At 33.1% G+C, this 11,019-nt stretch overlaps 1 protein-coding gene across 1 annotated transcript in view; it reads left to right on the top strand.

Moving 5' to 3' along the window:
- The window catches only part of COL11A1 (collagen type XI alpha 1 chain), a 207,965-nt gene that overhangs the window by 119,341 nt on the left and 77,605 nt on the right, over nucleotides 1-11,019 (top strand). The window contains exons 32-36 of the mRNA XM_059377355.1: nucleotides 1,871-1,924; nucleotides 2,057-2,101; nucleotides 2,251-2,304; nucleotides 2,442-2,486; nucleotides 6,593-6,646. Of these exons, the coding sequence (XP_059233338.1) occupies nucleotides 1,871-1,924; nucleotides 2,057-2,101; nucleotides 2,251-2,304; nucleotides 2,442-2,486; nucleotides 6,593-6,646 (252 nt within the window). The remainder of the gene's footprint in view (nucleotides 1-1,870; nucleotides 1,925-2,056; nucleotides 2,102-2,250; nucleotides 2,305-2,441; nucleotides 2,487-6,592; nucleotides 6,647-11,019) is intronic.

Here is an 11,019-nt window from a genome sequence, read left to right as displayed (position 1 = left end):
CTGGGGATAAAAATATATGTTTATAAAAAATAAAAAATTAAAAAAAAAATAAAATAAAATTGATGCATAGAGCAATTTGTTTTGAGTCTCTATAAATATGATTAGTTATCTATTCTACTCAAGACAGAAATGAGTATTTGTTCTCAAATAAAATCTGATAGAATAGATTACTTCCATGTTGGATTATAGTCATTTGTCAGGTTCTTAGAGTAGTCACACAGTAATGCTCTATCAGATCTAACTTTCTGATTCTCTGTAGAGAAAGAGCAATGGCTTTGAAAGCCCTTTAAAAAATGTAATTTGCAGACATTATTTCCCCATTATATGAGCATTACATGTCCTAACAATTGTCCTCAGGTAAATCACATAGTAATCTCTATAGACATGAATTAGAATATATTGGGAAATGGGTCATAAGAAGAACGTTAGCAGTGACTACCAGGGGTTATTGTTTTGATCATCAGCTCCCATAAGCCTTCACATACGATTTTCCTGACTTGAGGAGGAAATACAATTGGTATCTGTTGTATATATCACCTTGAAAAACGGTTTAAAATGCAGGTTTCTGGATCCTACTGCCAGAGAGATAGATCCTGATAGTATGGAATCACTCTGGATTATTCTGTTATGGAGTGGCCACATGTCTCTTGGAGAAATATTATTTTAGGTGTAATTCAATCCAAATGAATGGAAGGATAAAAATGCAGGGAATGGATTCAAGTCAAAAAGGCTTTGTTACATCTCCCTTAACATGTGGGGAAGTGTCTACTACTCTTTGCTTGATACTTTACAGGTTATTGCATTTAATTTGTGTAGTGGTCTGAGCAGGAAAAGTGAGTATTTGGAAGCCCTCTCACCCTTTCCAGAGTCTCATAGTTAGCAAGTTGAGGAGAAAGGATCTGACCCTTAATCTGTTCTATTTCATGATTCAGTGATGGGGCAAATCATTCACAGTCATGTTCAAAGGAATCTCTGAAAACAGATTAAAATCTGGACATAGGCACTAGGTGAAATGGGAGAATTACAATCCATCTGTAAAATGTGGCTGTTTGTGGATGAAATGACATGATGCCTTTACTGTGCTTATTACATCTCTAAATAACCAGTATTTATTGTTATCTACTATTATCATTTTTATACCTTGCCTTCCTTTATCCCAACCTCCCACAAATTCAAAGTGCCTATAATTTGTGGGTAAGTGCCCTTATTTTGCATGATAAAATATTATGCTCAAAGAGGATAAGTAATATACCCAGCTTACATAGGTGAATGCATGATAAACATAAGTCTTGAAGTGATGTCTTTGGAATTCCAAAAACAGGATTTTAATGCTAAGGCTTCCTGACTTAGACTCTCAGCTAGATCTAACCACAGTCAAACATCAAACGGAAAAGGTGGAAGAAGATTGTTAGTCTTTATGATTTTATTTAGTTCTAAAGGTATTAAAAATAAACTAAAAAGTGATAAGTATGCAAATACAATAATGTTAATTCAGGAAAACTTTTATAAAAATCCTATTTTAACATCTAATTATTCATACTCATGATATAGAATTGTAAGTCAAAATTATTCTATCTAAAATGTCCTTTAATTGCTATTTTCTAATATGAGAAATGATATCTGAATAATTATTTTAAAGTTAAAAACAAATTTTTTTTTATCAATTCATGCTTTCAATGCTTCTAGGATCTCAGATGTCACTGTAAGTTCATTTTCAAATAGATTCATAGAAGTTGTATAGTATCTTAAAATTCTGTGTCTGATTTAAATATTACCAGCTTGTGAGACTCAGTGTGTTCCAAGAGGTTTGCAGCCTATGGCTAAAAATGTTAGTTACCATGCTCATTGTTTCTTGCTTTTATTCTTGTAGGGTTCCACTGGATTTCCTGGGTTTCCAGGTGCCAATGGAGAGAAAGGTGCACGGGTATGATATATAAGCATATTCCCTTAAACTGTGGAATTTAATGTTCTCGCATGAGTACCTATCACTCGGCACTTGACTCACAGTGGACTGTGATTTGCTACATACTGAAACTGTTTAAATTGTCTTTGGCAGGGTGTCGCTGGCAAACCAGGCCCTCGGGGTCAGCGTGGTCCAACGGTGGGTGCCTTGATTTTAAAATCATGCTTTTCATTTTTCGGTCTGGATTTAATTTTCCAAGATAATTGTTTTCAAAAATACACACTGGTCCTCTGCTTTTGGATGTACTTGGCACCAGATCAGTTTTCATCTTTTGCTCTCCCATGCAGGGTCCTCGAGGTTCCAGAGGCGCGAGAGGTCCCACTGGGAAACCTGGCCCAAAGGTATTCTGAGTACTCCTTCCATTCGGGTTTGTTCTCCGTCCTCTTCCAGAGGACAAAAGCTAGGAGAAGTAATCAAAACTGATTTTTCTTTTCTTTTCTTTCTTTCTTTTTTTTTTTGGTGTTGTTGTTGTTGCTAGGGCACTTCAGGCGGTGATGGCCCTCCAGGCCCTCCTGGTGAAAGAGTAAGTATGACACAGTAACATAATATAAAATTAATATTAATAGTTTGCAAGTGTTTACATTTCTGGGAAAAGGTACTCGTGACTGCAAATGGATGGGCACAGTGATTTGCAAAATCTAGTCAGAGTTTAAAAATTCCTCTATTTTTCATTGACTTCTTTTTAAGAAAAACAGAATCCATTAGGTACTACTAATTTTGTTATCGAAATGAGAGTAATATTGTGCATAATTGCCCTATGATGTCACTTTTAAACTCAAGCCAAAACAATTTTTTTTTTTTCAAGATATCTGTATAACACCTGCACCTTCTCCTTCACTCCCCTTGCTTTCCTTATTGATATTCATTTTGTCCGTAGCTCTGGAAGCGGCATTGTGCTGGTAAAATGCAAGCTCCCAGTAGCCATTAAGTCACAATCGATACACATTCAAATCAAGATAAAACATCTATTCCAGTAAATAGAAAAACTATTTAGTAAATTGATTTTCAATTGATATAAAATAAAGCTAAATATACATGAGGAAGCATGCCCTTTATTTGTTTTCTTTTGGCAAAATACAGCATTTTTGTAGCCAGAGATTTTGAAAGCTATCTTCTTTAAATAATTTTAAATATTAATTCTGTGTCACTTTTAAAGAAATTAGATTCACTTATTTATATTCTATCGCAATGTTTGGGATTATACAGTCATAGTGATATATTTTTGTATATTATTGTTTGAAATTGGTAATAGGTGTTTCACAAAAAGAAAAACAGAAACATCTTGTGATATTTATACAAAGAAAACTGAGAATAAGTAATTTTGCGGGGTACAAAGTTTCTATTTGTAATAGAAGTGTCAGTAGGTAAGACACAAGAATAAACATTTAATTATGGTTGTTTCAAGGCTTTAGTTCATATTTAATTTAATTAAACTTCTACTAAATGTTTCTCACTGTTGATAAACTACTCCCAAATTGAATCAGTTCTGTATGTTTTGAGTTCATAAATAATATATACATTTGAAAAATTTTATGGCCAAAGTCATCTTAATAAGAAGATAAAGTTTAGTTAAAATGGTTAAATCATTAAATGGAATAGAATTATTTCATAAATTATAGCAAATTTTTATGCTCATATCTTGCTTATGCATTCCAAAATATCATGAGCAATCATATGTATTTACAATTTTGTAACAAAACACTGTGGCCCAACAGCCTGATTTTTTAAAAATTAATTAATATATTTGATAGAAATAGAGACAGAGAGAGAGGGAAAACAAGCAGCGGGAGTGGGAGAGGGAGAAGCAGACTCCCTGCTGAGCAGAGATCCTGACATGGGGTTCGATTCCAGGACCCTGGGATCATGACCTGAACCGAAGGCAGATGCTTAAATACTGAGCCACCCAGGCACCACTCAACAGCATGATTATTTGTAATTGTAAAAATACTTTGAGAATAAGAAAGGTGTATTTTGAGGATGAAAGTAAAGGTTAGTATAAAAAAAATTTAAGCTGGTAACCATTTTTGATAGCATTCATACATTTTAAATATACAGAACATATTTCCTGTGTTCTGTGTAGTTGATGAAACATTTTATCCCTAATATATCCTAATTTTCTGCAAAGGATTTTACATGTCATAAACTAGTTATGTCTTAGGCATAGTTGATAAATGATAGAAATAACATCATCAAAATATATGACTTGGGAAGTTTAGAGAGAGAGTTTTGTAGTACCTAGAAATTAGACTAGAAATGGAAATACCTATTTTTGCCCATAACTTCTTTAATAATATATTTGTTTATAAATATACATAGTATTATATGTACATATTATATACATGGCTTAGGATATTTTATATATATAGGAATACACACACACACACACTTATTAGGATACTCTGCATTTTAATATAATTCCTCATACTCATGATTTGCAGATCATGGATGTCTATTATTAAAGATTTAGCTCATAGCTTTTATTTGGGTCTAGATCACCAAATTAAGCAAAAGCAAAACAAAAACAACGAAAAGAACTAAGAAACTCAGTTTTTACATGAATAACAGAATAGTTTGGGTTTAAGCATGTCCCTTGCAATATTTAGGACATATTAAAATTATTCCTTCAGACGAGATTGGGCACGTTCAGGGTGGTATGGCCATAGACTTATCTAAAATTCAAATTTCACTGACACTAGGTATTTTATTTGGCAACCCTGATTGAATTCCAAAAGTATCTTTAAACTGAATATGTATTTTCCACTTCAACTGGAAACTGTTTTGATTAATACAGACAGAACATATAAATAGTTTTTGTGGAATTTTATAAAGACCCACTTTCTCTTTATATTCTCTAGAGAAGTGATTTTTGAAAGCTTTTTCATTAAAAAAATTTAAATTCAAAATCAAATTTTATTTGAAAAGAAACCAAAATATAGAAAGCAAAGAAATGACATTTTAAGAAATTAGAAAAATTGAGCTTGCTACATGACGTAAAAAAATAATACTTTAAAAATTTTGTATTTAAAATAAAATTGTGTTTATAATATTCTTAAGTTATTATGATAGATACTGAAGAATTATGGTTTTGTACTTTAATAAGAATACCAAAATCTGTGAGTCCCAAAAGTTGCCCAGCATTTTGAGTAAACACACTGATATCTATTTATTTAATGACATGTCTAAATTTGAGGTTTCTTTTTGATTTTAAGATGAGATGCTAATAATAACAATAATTTGTGATGATTTCTGAACTAGTGTTGGCTTAAAAATGGTAATATTTCCCTTGGAAAAACTAAACTGATAAATTGAAAATAATAAATTCTATTAAACACTAATTTTATTGAACTTTATTTTTTATTTAAATATAAATAAATCCTATTCTAGTTGAGTTAATTAAATCTTATTTATATTTTCTTCCATTTTATATATATTTATTTTTGGAATATAATTATTATGTTCTGGGAACAGAAAGGATTATTTTAACAATTATTTTGCTGTCTCTTTAGTAAAGTTTACTTTTTGCATTTTGAAGATGTGTAAATATGAGTGTTGAATAATATAGTTAATTAAACATCAAGTTAAGAACAATATTATAAATGTATATTTGGATTGAATGTTAATGGGAATGATGATACAATATGTTTTTATCTTGTCTACTAAGAAGTTTATATGTGAGTAAAATAAGATATTGACATTTTCAGAAAATAAATTTTAAATATAGAAATGAATTAAAGGTCTTTCTGAATTAGCCACTTGTTTCTTTCTTTTAGTTTTGTTTGACTATAGTCAGAACATTTATAGAGTCAATTTTAAAAATAACTTTTTGGGGGAGGGCTATGAAATCGAAATACTCTCTGTTTGGGGATGTTTCCAACCAATGTTAAAAGCCCAGCAAACCATGAGATACTGTGGACTCTGAGAAATAAACTGAGGGTTTTGGAGGGGAAGGGGATGGGGAGTTGGGTGAGTCTGGTGGTGGGTATTATGGAGGGCATGTATTTCATGGAACACTGGGTGTAGTGCATAAATAATGAATTTTGGAACACTGAAAAGAAATAAAATAAAATTGGGGGAAAAAGTCCAGCATCTATGGAACTTCTTGATACATCTATGTTCATCTATGTTCTTTTAAAGTTTTTTAAAGTTTATTTATTTATTTATTTGACACAGAGAGAGAGATCACAAGTAGGCAGAGAGGCAGGCAGGGAGAGAGGGGGAAGCAGGCTCACCGCTGAGCAGAGCCCAATGCAGGGCTCAATCCCAGGACCCTGAACTCATGACCTGAGCTGAAGGCAGCGGCTTAACCCACTGAGCCACCCAGGTGCCCCTCAGTTCACTTTTAATATGAATTTTAAATATAAAATAAATGTAAATATAAATATAAATGTTTCCAGTTTTCTTGATTTAAGACCATTGATGTGTGTGCTTTTACATACTGAATAATGTGAAAAATCATGCACTTAGCTTTTAGATTAGCATAGATTAGCCTGTTGCATTGCCTCAGTTCTGTCATTACGGTGAAGAAGCTATATGTTATGTTTTGGGTCACCTGTAGAAATAAACAGTAAAGTATAAAGATGTATCTTTCAATGCATATTCCTAAATTTCTTCACTGCTTTTTCTTTTCAGGGCCCTCAAGGACCTCAGGGTCCAGTTGGATTCCCTGGACCAAAAGGCCCTCCTGTAAGTGCCATAGGTTTTCTTTATCTTTCTCCATTGGACAGTGTTTCCAAATTTTTGAGAGTGATGGTTTTATTTTAAATAATTGTTAGATACAAATTTTGATGAAAATTCTAATAAAAACAAAATTGCAATTCATAATGTCAAAGAATGTACATTTTTCAATTTGTTTAACTTATTCAGTTTCAGTTTATTGAGTGCTTCTGATGTAATACAAAAATATCTTAGTAAATATCCTTTAAAAGTATATGAAAGATGGAAAAAACATGCATGGGTGTTATTCTCTCCAATACTCCTCTCCTGCAATGAATATTATTGATGGCTTTAAAATTGTTAAATATTGATTGTTAAATATTTATTTTATCAGTATTTCTCTTTTGTCTTCCATCACCCAATGTATTTGTCAAAATGTCACTTCCTAAATATTCTCTAGCATTCTGACATTACTTACATCTCATTATAATTTGTTTATTTGTATTTATTATTTTTGTCTCCATAATGCATTCTTTTAAACAATGTAATGCTAACCTTCTTGATTTATACCCCCTTTTTATATAATTTGCTGAGATATTCAAAGAGCTTCACAAAGTTAACTGAAATCCTTTATTCTCATACTTAAATATTCATGGAAACATAGGACATGCTCAACGCTCAGTTGTTTTCTGCTTCTTTTCTTAGCAGTCTATTCAGTTTATTTATGAGAACTAGAATCAACTTACCCCTTTTGGTCCATTCTGGCTCTAATAACAAAAAAAACTGCCAAAACCAACCACACAAAAAAACACACACAGAGACCAGCTAGCTTATAAGCAACAGGAATGTATTTCTCACAGTTCTGGAGGCTGGAGGTCCTAGATCAGCATACCAGTGTGGTCAGGTGAGGGCCCTCTTTCACGTGGCAGAAGGGGTTAGGGAGCTCCCCCGGGCCGCTTTCTTGTCCCTGATTTCATTCCTGAAGTTCTCATCTTCGTGAGGTAAGCACCTCCCGAAGGCCCAAGGGACTAATAACATCGCCTCTGAGGTTAGGATTTCAATATATGAATTTCAGCGTATAGCTTAGGATTTCAACATGCATTTCAACACAGTTTCAGGCCGTAACACCCATGTGTCTAAGGAAGTTGTTCTCAAAGTGTGTTCTTTGGGTCAGAGCATCGTAGATTTCTTAGATATGCTACCTTGCTCAGCTAGTCAGAACTCCAAGAGAGCGGCCCATGTGTTTAGTAAATTCTCCAGATAGTTCTGATGCACGCTAAAATTTGTGAGCCACTCTTCCGGTCTACACCAGATAATGCTATGCAAACTTTAATGTGCATACAAATTGTGTGGGTACCTTGTTAAAAATGTAGATTGGATTTAATAGGTCTGGGGTGAGTCTTGAGTCCTTACCTTACTGACAGTGGTCCAGGTGATGTCAGTGCTACTGCTCCATGGGCCATACTTTAAGTAACAAAGATAAAAAACATTTTGACCAAAAATAAAACGAACATAGTTTGGCTATGATCAACTCAGCAGGAAGCTAAGTATAGTTAAAATTTTCAGTCAATAATTTGAGAACCAAATGTTTTTTCACTGCAATAATACAGATAACTAAATCATTACTAGTAGTTTTATTCACATTCTGGATATTTTCTTTTTGGGGGCTCATTGATATACATTTTTCAACTGAATATTCTAAATTGATTTTGAACTGAATCTTTTTGACAAAACCACAACATTCACCTTGTATGAGGAGGTTATATGGGACTTTTTATATATGCCAGTATTTCAAAAATTGTATATCCCAGTTCTCTATTTTCAAATAATTATAGTTAACCAAATATAGCCCTTAACAATCTCACATAAAGAAACAATTCAGAAAGTTCTGAACTAGGATGTTAAAATTTTAAATAAATATTACATCTGATTACATTATACTTTTAAATATGTTGAAAATAATTTATAACTAAATGAATATGGGCATCCAATTTTTTATTGAATTGAATAATTCTCAATTTTACTGATAACTTTCAAATGTGACTTTAGCTCACATCTTCAAAATATGAATTATTTATCATGAAATACTGACTTATAGTAAATATTAAATGTTGACACCATCTCTTACTTTTGGCAACAATTTTTATTTTATTTATTTATTTTTAAAAATATTTTATTTATTTATTTGACAGACAAAGATCACAAGTAGTCAGAGAGGCAGGCAGAGAGAGAGGAGGAAGCAGGCTCTCTGCTGAACAGAGAGCCCGATGTGGGGCTTGATCCCAGGACCCTGAAATCATGACCTGAGCCGAAGGCAGAGGCTTTAACCCACTGAGCCACTCAGGCACCCTGGCAACAATTTTTAGACACTGTGTTTAAAATATTATTTTCAACAATATTTTGCTTTATTACTGCAAACATATAGAAAAAGAATTGTTATCTATATTATAGTATTTTAAAAGGCTTAATGCAAATAGTTAGTATTAAATATAGGATAGTATCAGTATTACTGATTACAGTATTACTACCTGCATTTAGTGTTGTTTACCCACCATCTCAGTTCCCTTCAAAATGTAATATAGTCACGCAAAGTTACACATGTAGTGAAGTAAAAACACAGTTCCAAAAATGTATTCATAAGACATTTTTTAAAAAAAGATTTTATTTATTTAACAGAGAGAGAGAGATCACAAGTAGGCAGAGAGCAAGGGGGAAGCAGGCTCCCTGCTGAGCAGAGAGCTCGATGTGGGGCTCTATCCCAGGACCCTGAGATTATGACCTGAGCTGAAGGCAGAGGCTTAAGTCACTGAGCCACCCAGGCGCCCCCATAAGACATTTTTCATAAGTATTTTGAAGCTGTGTGCATAGATCATTGTTTAGGAACATAAAATCCAGTGATATATATAAGTACCACATTATCATATCATTTATATTTGTACATATTGTACATATTGCTAAGAATTGTTTCCTTCATGTAAAGTAATTTTATTGTCAAGGAAAACAGTTTGACCCATTTTTCCTCAGACTTTTTCAGTCCATTCTCTCATGTATCTTTCAACAAGTTTTGAGCCATTAATCATGCATGCATTTTTGTCTCTAAGAAGTATTAGAAGCACAATAAGTGCCTACATTTGAGAAGCAAGCAGACTAGTTGGAGAGGCAGGACACTGTTAGGGAACATTGCTTTCACTGCTAAACAAAATGATTTTAGTACTCTGTTTCTGTGACAAATGAAACATCAGAGTATGAACTAAAAGTACGTATTATTTCTCTGGTATGCAGTTTTATAACATTTAGGACAGAAATGCCTTCATCTCTTTCATATGGAAAAAAGCAATTCTGGTGGAGGGAGAGAGCCAAACTCCTTTTCCTACAAATAAATCGGCTCATCTTCCTTGTAATCAGAAAATGTGTGTGTGTGTGCACGCGTGTGTGTATGTTTTTATATATAAATTCACACATATACATATACACAAATGGATTATGTATCAAGTGCTTGGAATGTTCATGTTTAGAGTCTGTTAATCTCATGCCAGTGTCAGGATATAGTTACCCCATGAAGAAGAATTTTAACTCAAGATGATTGAGATTTATAACACAACTATTATGAGATACATTCTATTTATAGAAGAGGAAAAATCAAAATTCAGTTCTAGTGGAAAGTGAAAAAAATATCCTTAATACTTATTTATAAGTGTCTTTTCACAGATTGCCTTGTACACTCTCATTTTGGTAAATTTGTTGCCACTACCCTTCAACAACATCAAAGGTGCATTCTATTTTGACCAATAAAATTATTTTAAAATTAATGCTGTGAAATTATTTGGTAATCATTCTGCTTTATTTTATTGGAATGTAGTGTGGGAGCATTATAATTATTTAGAATTAATCACTTAATATTTGAAATATATACTTAAATCAAAAAATGATAATGATATGAATTCTTTATGTAGTCTATTAACACTGTTCCCTCACGATATGTGGGAAAGTCATTAAAAATCACGTTGTATTTATACCAAGGTGACATTGTTTTGATTTAAGACCACCATTTTTTTTAAGATTTTTTAAAAAATTTATTTACTTGGGGTGCCTGGGTGGCTCAGTGGGTTAAAGCCTCTGCCTTCGGCTCAGGTCATGATCCCAGGGTCCTGGGATCGAGCCCCGCATCAGGCTCTCTGCTCAGTGGGGAGCCTGCTTCTCCTCACTCTCTCTATGCCTGCCTCTCTGCCTACTTGTGATCTCTGTCAAATAAATAAATTTTTTTTATAAGTTTTTTTTTAAATTAACTAATTTATTTATTTGACAGAGAGAGAGATCACAAGTAGGCAGAGAGGCAGGCAGAGAGAGAGAGGAGGAAGCAGGCTCCCTACTGAGCAGAGAGCCTGATGCGGGGCTCGATCCCA

Source organism: Mustela nigripes, chromosome 14 (genome assembly GCF_022355385.1).
Source record: "Mustela nigripes isolate SB6536 chromosome 14, MUSNIG.SB6536, whole genome shotgun sequence".
NCBI lineage: Eukaryota > Metazoa > Chordata > Mammalia > Carnivora > Mustelidae > Mustela > Mustela nigripes.
Note: the sequence above shows the minus strand (reverse complement) of the source record. Positions and strands in the feature narration are given on the sequence as shown.